This window comes from Oncorhynchus kisutch, linkage group LG23 (genome assembly GCF_002021735.2).
Source record: "Oncorhynchus kisutch isolate 150728-3 linkage group LG23, Okis_V2, whole genome shotgun sequence".
In the NCBI taxonomy this organism is placed as follows: Eukaryota; Metazoa; Chordata; class Actinopteri; order Salmoniformes; family Salmonidae; genus Oncorhynchus; species Oncorhynchus kisutch.
Window position 1 is genome coordinate 30,892,703 of NC_034196.2, and position 16,718 is coordinate 30,909,420.

General features: G+C 43.2%; 1 protein-coding gene across 21 annotated transcripts in view; it reads left to right on the top strand.

The window, feature by feature from the left end:
• Nucleotides 1–16,718, top strand: part of LOC109868675 (formin-binding protein 1) — a 105,841-nt gene that overhangs the window by 5,190 nt on the left and 83,933 nt on the right. For 4 of the 21 annotated variants that reach the window (XM_031802251.1, XM_020458399.2, XM_020458391.2 and 1 more), the window contains exon 1: nt 4,832–4,938. The exons of 4 other annotated variants lie outside the window; for them this stretch is intronic. In XM_031802251.1, coding sequence (XP_031658111.1) covers nt 4,894–4,938 — 45 coding nt within the window. In that variant the 5' untranslated portion in view covers nt 4,832–4,893. Of the gene's footprint in view, nt 1–4,828; nt 4,939–16,718 lie in introns of those variants that run through there. 13 more of the 21 variants (XM_020458393.2, XM_020458397.2, XM_020458398.2 and 10 more) reach the window with 6 other exon arrangements.

Consider the following 16,718-nt stretch of genomic DNA (forward strand, 5'->3'; position numbering starts at 1 on the left):
TAAAGTTATTGCATTCCATCATAGTGATTATAGGTAATAGTCTACCTCCATGTAATGATATTGGGGATGAATGTTGTCATGTCTAAATTAAAAGCAATAGGTTCCTGGCTAGTGTGAGCTCATCTCATCCCTTCAGTTAGTGATGTCATCCATAGGCGACTCCTACACTGCTCTGCCAGTCACTGAAGTAAAGGGAGTGTCAGTTAGTCATTTTATTGGAAAAGCCATTCGCTTCTCTCCTCTTGCATGAGGCTGACTTAAGAGAGAATCAGATTTCTATTGAACTGCAAACTTGCATTTTCCACTTGACACAGAGAGGAGAGAGTATTGAACAGTCTAGACCAAACACAGAGAGTTGACCCGGTAAATCTAAACCACATTCTATTAGGTCTCTGTTATATTTGGACAAATCCTTTCTCTCAGCCTTGCAGCTCCAAATTCCGTGTTATACAGTCGGCCGAGTTGTTGTTTCTCATTGGTATTCTTGATGATTCAAAAAGGAGTATGGCCTATGACAAAAATAGGTCATATTACTCTTACCTGTTAACTTGGTATATTTTGTTCTGTTGTGAATATTTTTTTTTTAGCTGGTACTAAATATAGTCCCACTGGTTCCATATTTCATGTGAAGGCCTAATTTTGTAGATTATTCTTTGGTCCAGAGGGCATGTAGTCTGTCCTCAGGCTGTGTTCATCTTCCAGTCCAGCAGGTGGCATAAACTAGGGATGCACGATATATCGGTGAACATATCAGAATCGGCCGATATTATCTAAAAATGCCAACATCGATATCGTCCGATGTCTAGTTTAAAGCCGATGTGCAAAACCGATGTCAAAGCTGATGTGCAGCCCTATATAATGTAGGTACATGACGTAATGACGCCAAGGGAAATTTAGCGCTACACGTGCAACACAGTATTCCTAACCTAGCCTGTGTCTGCTGTGTGGATTGAGCAGTCAACAAGTCGAGCAGTCATTTGAAAGAGTAAGAACATTTCAGCGAGACAACAAAGGCAAATTCCATTAATGCCAAGATAATGGAATTCATTGCCCTTGACAATCAATTGTTCTCTGTCGTGGGTGATGTTGGCTTTCGCCGACTGGTCGAACACCAGTACACGCTACCAAGTGAGCTATTTTTCAGATGTTGCCCTACCGGAGTTGCACAGTAATAGCGTCACTGCTAGCTTCACGACATGCATACTATGGAACGCTGCTTGGGTCTTTGCATGTCAAAAGATATACAGTAGCACGGTCAAAGCTGTACGAAGAAGTCTGCAAACAAGCAAATACTGGCCACGAACGATGTGTTTGCAATACCTCGTTGGTAATAAAGCATAATTTGTTAGACCGCAACTTCTGGGGTAGCTAGCTTTAGCTTGGTACCTAGCTAGCACCAATACAACCAGCCTGAAAACAATTACCAGTAGGAACTGCAGTCATTTTCATTATTCTTAGCAATGATTTAGGAATCCTTGTGAGTAAGTATTAGCTAGGTTGCCACTTGTTGTTCGCCTATTGAAATTGAACTTCAGTTCATGAAAATAAATAGCTAGCCAGCTACTTAACCCTGTTGCCCAAAGCTAACGTTTATAAGCAGCCAGCTGGCTTCATCTGGCTAGTGAGGCGCGATTGTCATTTTGCTATGTTTTTGAGGAAGAACATTGTTTGCATCCATGAGCTGGCTAGCTTTTTTTATGACCAGCACTGTAGGTGCACGAGACAACTTTAACAGCATCATAGCATACGTATCGATGAATCGTTGTGACATATGAAATACTAGTGATAGTAATCAATGTGTAATAACTACGTAAAAAATGAATGAACGCGTAAAATTATCATGTGCCGTGCAGTCATATTCAGGTCCTGATTGGTCAACAAGCTTATATGACACGTCAAATAGTGTTATTTGACACGTCAAATAGTGTTATTTGACACGTCAAATAGTGTTGTTTAACATGTATCTTTTTTGACACGCAAAGACCCAAACGGCCAAATGGCGTTCCATAGAAAATACTCAAATAAGGGCCTCCTGGGTGGCGCAGTGGTCAAGGGCACTGCATCTAGAGACTCTGGGTTCGAGCCCAGGCTCTGTCGCAGTCCAGGTTAGGGAGGGTTTTGCCGGTAGGGATATCCTTGTCTCATCGCGCACTAGCGACTCCTGTGGCGGGCCGGGCGCAGTGTACGCTAACCAGGTCTCCAGGTGCGCAGTGTTTCCTCTGACACATTGGTTTCGGGTTGGATGCATGCTGTGTTAAGAAGCAGTGCGGCTTGGTTGGGTTGTGTTTCGGAGGACGCATGGCTTTCGACCTTCATCTCTCCCGAGCCCGTACGGGAGTTGTAGACAAGATAGTAACTACTAACAATTGGAGAAAAGAGGGTAAAATCCCCCCCCCCCCCCAAAAAAAGAACTGAAAAGACCCAAATGGCGTTCCATGAAATCCTGTTTGAGAATGAAACGACTCAACAAATGAACAACGAAACAGCACAGCAAGTAAGTGAAAGAAATAGGTTTTGATCACGTTTTACTGGTAATGGGGAAATACGTAAATGCCAACAAAATAACTTTTTGGTCAGTGTGGTGTGTGTGTGTGTAACCTTTATTTAACTAGGCAAGTCAGTTAAGAACACATTCTTATTTACAATGAAGGACTACTTTAAAACAAATGGAACACGCCCCAAATGGAATAGCCCAAACAGTTCAGTTAGGATGTTACATGCCTACATTTAGAAATTAGGTGAAGGTTGGAACTGTCACCCTTGGCCATAAAAGTCAGGGGTTAAGGGTCACAGGTCATGCTGTTGATGGTAGTCACTGTCATTATCCACATGACATGTTTGTATAGGGATATTTACATTTTTGTTCTTGACCTAGGCCTACACTCTTAGAAAAAATAGTTCCTAAACTGTTTTTCAGCTGACCCCATATGAGAACCCTTTTTGGGTTCCATGTAGAACCCTCTGTGGAAAGGGTTCTACCTGGAACCACAAAGGGTTCTTCGATCGGGACAGCTGGAGATCCCTTTTAGGTTCTAAATGCCACTGAAGGAGATGGCTGCCGTTTTTCGATCCCGTAAACAAATGTACAATTGTGTATGTTTTTAGCGTTATTTGTAAGTTATTTTGTACATAATGTTTCTGCCACCGTGTCTCAAAACAGACAACAGATTTCTAAGCTATTTCATCTGGAAATGTGACTCTGGGATGGAATTACATGGGGCATCAGCCAGGGTTAACCTTTCTTCTGGTCTGCAAGCCCCAGGAGAATGTCATAATGGAGTTAACCTCTTTTATATGATAAGATGGTCACTTAGATTATTAAAGGAAGAAAGACAAATAAGGAGAGAAATTCCCCAAAACAAGTGCACATACACTGTGTGTACAAAACATTAGGAATACATGACATTGACTGACCTGGTGAATCCAGGTGAAGGCTATGATCCCTTATTGATGTCACCTGTTAAATCTACTTCAATCAGTGTAGATGAAGGGGAGACAAAATATTGAAGTGCCTTTGAACGGTGTATGGTAGTAGGTGCCAGGTACACCAGTTTAAGTGTGTCAAGAACTGCAATGCTGCTGAGTTTTTCACAAACATTCTGTTTCCCGTGTGTATGAAGAATGTTCATTCACCCAATGGACATACAGGCCAGTGGTCGAAAAATGGGTCATTGATGAAAGAGGACAAAGGAGGCTGGCACGAGTTGTGCAGAGCAATAGACAGGCTACAGTTAGTCAACTGACATCCCAGTACAGCATTGGTACCCAAAGACCCATAAAATAATGCACATCTCGTCGTACCTTGACACGAATGGGGTATGCAGCCGACGACCTTCCAGACTTCCACTTCTTTCAGCAAAAAACAATAAACTGTGGTTGGAGTCGGCTAAGGAAAGAAAACACTGGACACTGGAGAATATGAAAAACATTGCCTCGTCTGATGAATCCTGGTTCCTGCTGTTTCAAGCTGATGGGAGGACTAAGGTATGGAGAAAACCACGAGTACATGCATACATCATGCCACATGTCAACATTGCTGGCTGCTGCTGGTGGTGGTGTGATTGCGTGTGGTGTGTTTTCATGGCACACATTGGGCCCCTTGTTAAAAGTGGAGCAATGTTTGAATGCCACAGGATATCTGAGCATCATTGCCAAACAGGTGCATCCCTTCTTGGCAGCAGGATAATGCCCCATGCCAGAAGGCTAGGAATGGTTCCACCAACATGACCGTGAATTCAGCTTACTGCAGTGTCACCAGATGCACCCAGTCACCAGATCTCAATCCAATTGAGCATCTGTGGGTTGAGATGGAACGAGCTATTCGGAGTAGAAGTCCACTACCAGCCAACTTGACACAACTGTGGGAACCATTGGAGTCGACATCCCTGTGGAAAGCTTTCGACACCTTGTAGAGTCCACGCCCCAACGAGTTGAGGCTGTTCTGAGGGCAAAAAGGTGGGGGACTCAATATTAGGAGTTTCGAGTGTTTTGTATTTCCACTGTGTATATAATGTCGTAACATGGCAACCAGCCAGGTGATGTATTTTCCATGTCAGTCAGAGGGAGCCCTAGTCATTTAGATTCCCATAATCTTAATAAGCTTTCTTAATTCAGTTACACACTAAATGGATCGTAGCAAGGAGTCCATATACATACTACACAATTCACGTTAGTACTCAATCCTATACTGCTCAATCTCAGCTCTGAAAGGGGAAATAGGACAGTAACCTTTAGTGGTCGTTACTTTTAACACCGTTTTTCACTTCTCTTAGGAATTTGGTCAGGGCTGGTATGAGAAAGAGACAGACAAACACATACAGACATAGATACTCACATTTATACTCACATTCCTATACGCAGTCTGAGGGAGCCCCATTTCTGACGGGCCTGCCGATGGAGTTAGGGAGGGCAACACTGCTCAAAGAGCAGCAACTGAAGGTAAGTTTTGGCTGAAATACTACTCCACATTGATCGAACACGACAGATGTCTATTCCATTTTGGTTCAACATAATTTCATTGTAATGACGTGGACACAACAAGGCTTGTACGATATACCGTTTACTTAGTATTTCAAAATAGCAATGGTATGATTTTCCATATCGCCTTGCGGGGGCGCATGCTAAGCCACTGCTTGAACGACGCTCATGCATCGATAGTTGTAATAGAGACAGTGCCGAGCTGTTGTCGGTTAAGTTAGTCTGTGCTGTACTGAGCTGTGAACGGGCCGAGGGTTTTAGAGTTTTCACTCTGGTTTTCTGAGTTCCTTTTCCCTTGCCTGGCCCTGGAGTCCCCCAGCATCCCCTGTCCTGGCCCCCCTGTTCCCTGCCATGGCTCCCCTGTGGTTCACTTTACATTCAGGGCACTTCTGGGGCTGAAACCTGAGCCTGCTTGTTTTCTCTCTGTGAGTGTGCGGGGGCGGAGATAGTCTAATATTAAGTCTAGAACCCCTTCCTCTTGTTGTCACAGGGGGTCTCCATTCTCCGCTTCCTCCTCTTCACTACTCCTTCACCCACCTGCCGAGTGGCAGTGTTATTAATGTTTCCCGCTCCCCTTCCTCTCTGACTCCCTCTCTGACCTCCCCAGGAGGCCCAGTAGGTTCACCTCTGATCTGAGTGTTCCACATTACTCCAAGGAGGAAATTAGAAAAGAAAGAGAGGAGTGTTGGAGATAGGGAGAACCACATTTCTCCACAGGAGAGGAGAACAAGGGACAAGGAGAAAGAGAGGAGCGTTGAGAGAGGGAAAAAAGGCCTGTGATTGAGTGACATAAAAAGTGTTGAGATATGCAGGAAAAGGATAGCAGCAGCCTAATGATTTGCATGATATTATGGGTCCTTTTCATATGACGTCTGCCTTTCTGTCATTGGGTGGTTTCACTGGAGGTGCCTCCTCTTTGTCATTCGTTCCTCTATAGGGAACTGCTCTCCTGAAACCGGTAGCCACCTCAACGACGACAGGCTATAAAAGTGAAACTTCTCCACAATGTTTCTAAGACTAATAGCAGAACCTTGACTCTACGATTCAATAGGGTTCTGTTTCAGGTCTACCGCCTACACTGAGCTTGTTAAGACCGGTGTCAGAGTGTCTGGTCTTCTGCTGAGTTGGAGAGGGTATACTGTTGTTGAGGAGCCATACTGAGATTGTTTGAAGCTACAGGCTTGTGTTGAGGAACTAACCAATAGTTAATTGAACTGAAACATTCACAGCAGATTTCCCCTGAACTAATCAGTGATTTACACCTACACACGATGAGCCTTGATCAGAAGCAAACAGGGTGAAGTCAGAAGAAGTGAGAGTGCTACTAGTTTTTCTCTGAAGCAGAAGTTGCTCCTGGGCTCACATGCTGAATATTGTCTCTCACACACCACCCGTGTTCCTTAGCAACCTAAAAAAGGAACTGAATAAATATTTATCAGATTTTAGATCGAATGACAGTGAAAACACACAAACAAAGCAAACTCTTGACTTACAGATTGAAAAGTTGAGATTTACAGATGTTTATTGGAGAGTAAGAATTGAAGATGTGTTCATGCAAGTTGTGTGTTTGTGTGTGTCGTATGAGAACAGGATTTCCTTCAATGTATCAACTAATCTCTACGTCAGACCACAGAATGTTCTCTCTGTCTCGGTCTGTCTCTCTCTTTCTCTCTCTGTGTCTTAGTTCAAGCCACGCTGGGCGGGGTGTGGAGGAACTAGTCCCGTCTCCATGGGTAACAGTCTGTGACACGTGCCAGACTCGGATCTTACAATTAGCTTTTTCCCCTGTCTGACAATGATTATGGCATGTGCCCCACTTGCCAGATCCCTCCTTGAGATCATCCATCTAGTGTTTATGAGCCTGGACCTCTGTGTCTGCCTTAGGCCTGAGGGGAAGACCGTTTCAGTCCATGTACTGATGTGGTTCAGTATCCCTGAAAGTATAGCTCTCATGTTTGATGCATGTTCAATTGGTCTTCCCTCGAGTGATGAGTCAGTACAGGCTAATACTTTTCAGGGTTGATATCTGGGATCTGACAAATGTCAGAGAGAGTGAATATTGTTAGCAATGAAATAATTATTGAATCATTGCAGGTTGAATGTTTTATTATTATTTACCTTTATTTAACCAGGTCGGCAAGTTGAGAACAAGTTCTCATTTACAATTGCGACCTGGCCAAGATAAAGCAAAGCAGTTCGACAGATAAAACGACACAGAGTTACACATGGAGTAAAAACAAACATACAGTCAATAATGCAGTATAAACAAGTCTATATACAATGTGAGCAAATTAGGTGAGAAGGGAGGTAAAGGCAAAAAAGGCCATGATGGCAAAGTAAATACAATATAGCAAGTAAAATACTGGAATGGTAGTTTTGCAATGGAAGAATGTGCAAAGTAGAAATAAAAAAAATAATGGGGTGCAAAGGAGCAAAATAAATAAATTAATTAAAATTAAATACAGTTGGGAAAGAGGTAGTTGTTTGGGCTAAATTATAGGTGGGCTATGTACAGGTGCAGTAATCTGTGAGCTGCTCTGACAGTTGGTGCTTAAAGCTAGTGAGGGAGATAAGTGTTTCCAGTTTCAGAGATTTTTGTAGTTCGTTCCAGTCATTGGCAGAAGAGAACTGGAAGGAGAGGCGGCCAAAGAAGGAATTGGTTTTGGGGGTGACTAGAGAGATATACCTGCTGGAGCGTGTGCTACAGGTGGGAGATGCTATGGTGACCAGCGAGCTGAGATAAGGGGGGACTTTACCTAGCAGGGTCTTGTAAATGACATGGAGCCAGTGGGTTTGGCGACGAGTATGAAGCGAGGGCCAGCCAACGAGAGCGTACAGGTCGCAATGGTGGGTAGTATATGGGGCTTTGGTGATAAAACGGATTGCACTGTGATAGACTGCATCCAATTTGTTGAGTAAGGTATTGGAGGCTATTTTGTAAATGACATCGCCAAAGTCGAGGATTGGAAGGATGGTCAGTTTTACAAGGGTATGTTTGGCAGCATGAGTGAAGGATGCTTTGTTGCGAAATAGGAAGCCAATTCTAGATTTAACTTTGGATTGGAGATGTTTGATATGGGTCTGGAAGGAGAGTTTACAGTCTAACCAGACACCTAAGTATTTGTAGTTGTCCACGTATTCTAAGTCAGAGCCGTCCAGAGTAGTGATGTTGGACAGGCGGGTAGGTGCAGGTAGCGATCGGTTGAAGAGCATGCATTTAGTTTTACTTGTATTTAAGAGCAATTGGAGGCCACGGAAGGAGAGTTGTATGGCATTGAAGCTTGCCTGGAGGGTTGTTAACACAGTGTCCAAAGAAGGGCCGGAAGTATACAGAATGGTGTCGTCTGCGTAGAGGTGGATCAGGGACTCACCAGCAGCAAGAGCGACCTCATTGATGTATACAGAGAAGAGAGTCGGTCCAAGAATTGAACCCTGTGGCACCCCCATAGAGACTGCCAGAGGTCCGGACAGCAGACCCTCCGATTTGACACACTGAACTCTATCAGAGAAGTAGTTGGTGAACCAGGCGAGGCAATCATTTGAGAAACCAAGGCTGTCGAGTCTGCCGATGAGGATATGGTGATTGACAGAGTCGAAAGCCTTGGCCAGATCAATGAATACGGCTGCACAGTAATGTTTCTTATCGATGGCGGTTAAGATATCGTTTAGGACCTTGAGCGTGGCTGAGGTGCACCCATGACCAGCTCTGAAACCGGATTGCATAGCAGAGAAGGTATGGTGAGATTCGAAATGGTCGGTAATCTGTTTGTTGACTTGGCTTTCGAAGACCTTAGAAAGGCACGGTAGGATAGATATAGGTCTGTAGCAGTTTGGGTCAAGAGTGTCCCCCCCTTTGAAGAGGGGGATGACCGCAGCTGCTTTCCAATCTTTGGGAATCTCAGACGACACGAAAGAGAGGTTGAACAGGCTAGTAATAGGGGTGGCAACAATTTCGGCAGATAATTTTAGAAAGAAAGGGTCCAGATTGTCTAGCCCGGCTGATTTGTAGGGGTCCAGATTTTGCAGCTCTTTCAGAACATCAGCTGAATGGATTTGGGAGAAGGAGAAATGGGGAAGGCTTGGGCGAGTTGCTGTTGGGGGTGCAGTGCTGTTGTCCGGGGTAGGAGTAGCCAGGTGGAAAGCATGGCCAGCCGTAGAAAAATGCTTATTGAAATTCTCAATTATGGTGGATTTATCAGTGGTGACAGTGTTTCCTATCTTCAGTGCAGTGGGCAGCTGGGAGGAGGTGTTCTTATTCTCCATGGACTTTACAGTGTCCCAGAACTTTTTTGAGTTAGTGTTGCAGGAAGCAAATTTCTGCTTGAAAAAGCTAGCCTTGGCTTTTCTAACTGCCTGTGTATAATGATTTCTAGCTTCCCTGAACAGCTGCATATCACGGGGGCTGTTCGATGCTAATGCAGAACGCCATAGGATGTTTTTGTGTTGGTTAAGGGCAGTCAGGTCTGGGGAGAACCAAGGGCTATATCTGTTCCTGGTTCTAAATTTCTTAAATGGGGCATGTTTATTTAAGATGGTTAGGAAGGCATTTAAAAAAAATATCCAGGCATCCTCTACTGACGGGATGAGATCAATATCCTTCCAGGATACCCCGGCCAGGTCGATTAGAAAGGCCTGCTCGCAGAAGTGTTTCAGGGAGCGTTTTACAGTGATGAGTGGAGGTCGTTTGACCGCTGACCCATTACGGATGCAGGCAATGAGGCAGTGATCGCTGAGATCTTGGTTGAAGACAGCAGAGGTGTATTTAGAGGGGAAGTTGGTTAGGATGATATCTATGAGGGTGCCCGTGTTTAAGGTTTTGGGGAGGTACCTGGTAGGTTCATTGATTATTTGTGTGAGATTGAGGGCATCAAGTTTAGATTGTAGGATGGCTGGGGTGTTAAGCATGTTCCAGTTTAGGTCGCCTAGCAGCACGAACTCTGAAGATAGATGGGGGGCAATCAGTTCACATATGGTGTCCAGAGCACAGCTGGGGGCAGAGGGTGGTCTATAGCAGGCGGCAACGGTGAGAGACTTGTTTTTAGAGAGGTGGATTTTTAAAAGTAGAAGTTCAAATTGTTTGGGTACAGACCTGGATAGTAGGACAGAACTCTGCAGGCTATCTTTGCAGTAGATTGCAACACCGCCCCCTTTGGCAGTTCTATCTTGTCTGAAAATGTTGTAGTTTGGAATTAAAATGTCTGAGTTTTTGGTGGTCTTCCTAAGCCAGGATTCAGACACAGCTAGAACATCCGGGTTGGCAGAGTGTGCTAAAGCAGTGAATAGAACAAACTTAGGGAGGAGGCTTCTAATGTTAACATGCATGAAACCAAGGCTATTACGGTTACAGAAGTCGTCAAAAGAGAGCGCCTGGGGAATAGGAGTGGAGCTAGGCACTGCAGGGCCTGGATTCACCTCTACATCGCCAGAGGAACATAGGAGGAGTAGAATAAGGGTACGGCTAAAAGCTATGAGAATTGGTCGTCTAGAACGTCTGGAACATAGAGTAAAAGGAGGTTTCTGGGGGCGATAAAATAGCATCAAGGTATAATGTACAGACAAATGTATGGTAGGATGTGAATACAGTGGAGGTAAACCTAGGTATTGAGTGATGAAGAGAGAGATATTGTCTCTAGAAACATCGTTGAAACCAGGAGATGTCATTGCATGTGTGGGTGGTGGAACTAATAGGTTGGATAAGGTATAGTGAGCAGGACTAGAGGCTCTACAGTGAAATAAGCCAATAAACACTAACCAGAACAGAAATGGACAAGACATATTGACATTAAGGAGAGGCATGCTTAGTCGAGTGATCAAAAGGGTCCGGTGAGTGGAGAGGTTGGTTGGTGATTTAGACAGCTAGCCAGGGCATCGGTAGCAAGCTAGCATAGGATGGAGGTCTGTTGTTAGCCACCTCCTGCGCTCCGTCAGTAGATTAGTGGGGTTCCGTGTGGTAGAGGGGATCAATCCAAATCACACAACAACAACAAAAATAAAAACAATAGATATAGTTATAGAGGCCCAAGAAGAAAACATAATAATAATAATTAAAAAAAAAAAAATATATATATATATATATATTTTTTTTTTAAATTGTCCGATTGTCTATTCAGATAGCAGCCGGTAAGACAGCTAACGGTTAGCAGGCCGCAGATGGGCGTTCAGGTAACGTCGCGACGGAGGAGCCAGCCAAATAACTCCTTCGGGTAGATAACGTCGGCAGTCCAGTTGTGAAGGCCCGGTGGGGCTCCTCGAAGGCAGCAAAACGGGTCCGGATAGGCGACTGCAGCCCAGGTGCGATTGATGGAACTCAGGAGTGATTGACGGAGCTTGCTAGCTCCGGAACAATTGATGTTTGCTCCGGAATCGACGAAGGCCGATAGTCACACGGATAGCAGCTAGCTAGCTGTGAGATCCGGGCATGAATGTCCAGAGAGCAGTCGAAATCCAGGGACATGGAGAGAAAAATTGGTCCGGTATGCTCCGCTCCGAGCCGCGCTGCGCCGTACAGAACTGGCGATAGACTTTCGAGCCAAAGGATAGCCGATGACCACAAACCGTGGTTAGCTGAACACCAACGACTTGCCAGTAAAGGAGCCAACTAGCTTCTGGATTAGCTTCTGGCTAGCTTCTTGGAGGATTACAGATCTGAGGTAAATAATACTTTTTTATAAATATACATTGGTGAGGCGGGTTGCAGGAGAGTGTTTTGAAGATGAGTTGATGGAAAATAAAAATAAAATGTATGTGAAAAAGTTGTAAATATATATATATATATACAGGACACGACAAGACGAGGACAAAAGACGTCTGAACTGCTATGCCACCTTGGAGAAGAGAGTGTTGAGACAACACACTTGAGATCCCATATCCAAAGCCAACTCATCCCTGCACTGTATGTAGGCTATAATGATGTGTGTTTAAAAAAATTATAAATAGCCTAGATTGATGTGTATTGGGTACAGCCATCATGTGTGACCACTCCTGACTCGTCATTGATTTTGCTCTCTCTACTGGTGAAGGCGAATGATTGGCTGATTGCTTCAGTCAGTTCTAGTGCGAGTCTCCAATGGTGACAATTGCCTCAAGGTAAATCTATTCATTCTCCTGCTGTCAGGTGTTCTATAAGAGCCTGACAGGTCTTTGCCTTTGGACGACAGAGAGATAGCTAGCATTACTTCTCACTTACAAATGTAGTCCGATGGCCATGAAAAGCCAATTATGGTCATTCATCTGTGATTTTCTCCAGTCCAAAAACAGATGTTCCTCTTAAATTTTTCGCATCACCTAGCTAACACAAAGAAGAAGAACACCCTCCCACTTTAATTAGGCCTTGTTCCATGTTTCTTCCTTGTAAACTTTTGCATTATTTCCTCTTTACTCTCAAGTCAGGTTTCACTACTGTTCTCTCTGTGACCTCAACCAGAGCCACCAGTAGGGAACTGTGAAATGGACTGGCCAGCTAATGTCAGCATTACATCTGGTGAATTGATCACCTTTTCTCTGTGATTGGTTGTTGTTGTAGCTATGCTATAAACAGACTGCCAGTGCTGATCTCAATCTTCTCATTAGCAACCCTTTTGAGAGAAATATTGGAACAGAGTTACAAATGAGCTCAACATCTTCTGGAGTCTAATAAATATGAAATGAACAGTGTGCCTATCAGCCTGTCTGTTCTCTCAGCCTGTCTGTTCTCTCAGCCTGTCTGTTCTCTCAGCCTGTCTGTTCTCTCAGCCTGTCTGTTCTCTCAGCCTGTCTGTCCTCTCAGCCTGTCTGTCCTCTCAGCCTGTCTGTCCTCTCAGCCTGTCTGTCCTCTCAGCCTGTCTGTCCTCTCAGCCTGTCTGTCCTCTCAGCCTGTCTGTCCTCTCAGCCTGTCTGTCCTCTCAGCCTGTCTGTCCTCTCAGCCTGTCTGTTCTCTCAGCCTGTCTGTTCTCTCAGCCTGTCTGTTTTCTCAGCCTGTCTGTTTGCTCATATCTCCACCATCAGGTATTGTTCCTGTTGCTTCCTCACCCTTGACAGCACTTCATTACGCCTGGTGTTGTGTGGATGTTTCCTTTTCGGAGGAAACAGGACCATTGATTGGTCCCCTGGAAGGAGGAACTGTTGTTTCTTTGGCGTTGGCTTGGAGGGAAGCCATTAAATGTCGTGCTGGAGGGGAAATGTACATTAGAAACAGGAAGTTGTTGTGATGCCCTGATAGTTCTGCATCAAGTTCTATCCTGCAGTGTTTCCAGAAATGTACTGTGAAGGATGATAGCGAAAAGAGAGAGAATTAAACCAGACCAGGCATGATATCTATCACAAATCTGTCCACCACCATGTGCTCCCTCCCCAGTGATCTAGAATGCAGGGAAACGGTCGAAAAGCTATTGGCGCACCTCCAAACACAAATTAGACTCAAGGGCCAGATACTTGCTAAAGGTCACTCTGGACAAATGTCTGTGTAAAGGGTTCTACGGCTAGAAGGCACATCTAGTGTGCCGCTGATTTCACAGTACAAGTCTTTTATATAAAAAAAAATGATAACATGCCTACCAGATGTGCTTGTATGAAAGAGTGAGGACTCTGTACTTTGGAAGGCAGGTGAATTTAATGGCCATTTGATGTGAAGTGATTCAGGGATTTAATGATTTGGCCCAGGCCTATTCCTTGTTTCAGTTCATCTTCATTGTCTGCTAAGTATCCTTCCAGTTCTCTGCTGCCAATGACTGGAACGAATTCCCTCACTAACTTTAAGCATCAGCTGTCAGAGCAGCTTGCCGATCATTGCACCTGTACACAGCTCATCTGTAAATAGCCCACCCAACTACCTCATCCCCATACCGTTATTTTTAGTTTTGCTCCTTTGTACCCCAGTATCTATTTGCACATTCATCTTCTGCACATTTATCACTCCAGTGTTTAATTGCTAAATTGTCATTATTTCGACACTATGGCCTATTTATTGACTCAACCCCCCTAATCTCACTACATTTGCACACACTGTTTATAGATGTTTCTATTGTGTTATTGACTGTACGTTTGTTTATTCCATGTGTAACTCTGTTTGTGTCACACTGCTTTGCTTTATCTTGGCCAGGTCGCAGTTTTAAATGACTTGTTCTCAACTGGCCTACCTGGTTAAATAAAGGTGAAAAAATGATAATAAAAGTAGCTGTGTGAGAATGAACCATATCCTTTTAGGGAGATCCATTGCTTCCCTGCTCTCTTTCTCTTTTTTTCCCCTCTTTCTTTCTCTCTTTCAATTCAAGGACTGTATTGGCATGGGAAACAAATGTTAACATTGCCAAAGCAAGTGAAATGGATAAACAAAAGTGAAATAAACAATAAAAGTGAACAGTAAATATTACACTCACACAAGCGCTCTCTCTCTCTCTCTCTCTCTCTCTCTCTCTCATTAGGTCTCTTTTCCTCCTTCCCCCTCTCCTTCTTTCTCTCCATTACTCCTCTTTCAAGACTGCAACTGGTACAGATCTAATGCTCTGATGAACTAAATAGATTGTGTGTGGTTCTGGGGGTTCACTAAAGGCTCATGGGGGAGGTTTTTAGTGAGGAAAAGTGGGTTAATTCTGTCTAAAACTACCCTCAAATCCTTAAATTAATTAGATTAATACTACATTTTTGCATAAAAATGTATAACCAGATGTCAGTCCGTGTTAGATTGTAAAACAGTGTAGACCACACCCCAAGACAAGACACAGTCTCTAACCCTATGTGGCCCGAAGCTTTCATGTCCAATGTTCTCATCACTGCAGATCATCTTCCATCCAGAGCCTAATTAACAGCCTGTCCCTGCCAACATCCATTTCCACAATGGTTTACTCTTTGACACATACCCATGAATGCAGCTAGTCTTCAAATAGCCCCATGGAAGTACAGTAGAGTTTGACCACACTGCTGCCCTATGTACACAGAGTCATGGAACCCTGGTCATTTTAATAATGTTTACATACTGTTTTACCCACTTTATATGTATATACTGTATTCTAGTCAAGGCTCATCCAATATAATGACTGCTGTACACACCTTTTCTGTTCATAAACAGTCCATACTGTCTTTACACCCCATTATATGTATACAGTGCCTTGCGAAAGTATTCGGCCCCCTTGAACTTTGCGACCTTTTGCCACATTTCAGGCTTCAAACATAAAGATATAAAACTGTATTTTTTTGTGAAGAATCAACAACAAGTGGGACACAATCATGAAGTGGAACGACATTTATTGGATATTTGGTGGCGCTACAAAGTATTAACTAAAGGGGGCTGAATAGTTTTTTATTTGTTAAAAAAGTTTGAAATATCCAGTAAATGTCGTTCCACTTCATGATTGTGTCCCACTTGTTGTTGATTCTTCACAAAAAAATGCAGTTTTATATCTTTGTTTGAAGCCTGAAATGTGGCAAAAGGTCGCAAAGTTCAAGGGGGCCAAATACTTTCGCAAGGCACTGTATATATTTATATACATTACAGTGGGGCAAAAAAGTATTTAGTCAGCCACCAATTGTGCAAGTTCTCCCACTTAAAAAATGAGAGAGGCCTGTAATTTTCATCATAGGTACACTTCAACTATGACAGCCAAAATGAGAAAAAAAATCCAGAAAATCACATTGTAGGATTTTTAATGAATTTATTTGCAAATTATGGTGGAAAATAAACTTTTGTTATTGACCAAATACTTATCTCAATACTTGTATACCCTTTGTTGGCAATGACAGAGGTCAAACGTTTTCTATTAACACAAGCATCTTGCTGCAGATAACATCTGCAAATCTGTGTACGTGACCAATACACTTTGACTTGAACATGCCATAGTGACAGCCAGGAGGCAGAGCAGTATGCAACTAAAACAAAACTCCTTTATTTGGTGGTTAGATGACTGGTGATTTAAGAGAATATCTTTATTCATGGACCGGTACATGGCTGATAAACAGAAATGTCTCGACTGAATTGAACTTCTCTCTCTGTGCTTGTGCGAGAAAGAGTTGCTTCCTCACGTGGTCTAAATCAGCAGAAAAGCAACTGGAAATATATGAGCTTTAGGACGTGTCCTATATACATGTATTTTGTAAGAGAGAGAGTAGCCTACAGATGTAGGATCTTAATTTGAGCCAGTTTGCTATATCAGGAAAATAATCCTATAGCAACAGGAAATTTGAATTATTATGTGGATTATAATTAATGGACATTTTTGAAAAAAATCAGGTCTGGAATTTTAAAGTGGAAATTACAAACTGCAGAAGCCTTTTTAAACCTAAAATAAACTACATGTTTTCAATTTCATTCATCGCAGGAAAGTTCTCCTTGAACAGGGTGATTTAAATGAAGATCCTACATCTGTAGCTACCCTGGTCTTGTAAACTTAGCACAGAGTAATGCTATACTGCCCCATCTCAACACTTGAACCTTTATGGCTGCAATGGCCATTTCTTACTGTGTTTATGGCCATACAGACCATGTGGTTACGGCTGTTCCGTGCTGCTACGTGATGTAAAGAGGTATTATGCCGTTAGTTGAATATTTATTTACTTTGTTGGAGTGTTGACTTAAGAAAAACATGGGGACAGACACCATACACTGTCGTGTTAACCTGGACAGTGAGTGCATCTCTACTTTAAATCAACTCAGCAAAGAAAAGACATGTCCTTACTGTCAACTGTGTTTATTTTAAGCAAACTTAACATGTGTATATATTTGTATGAACATAACCAGATTTAACAACTGAGACAAACTTAACAGAAATTGA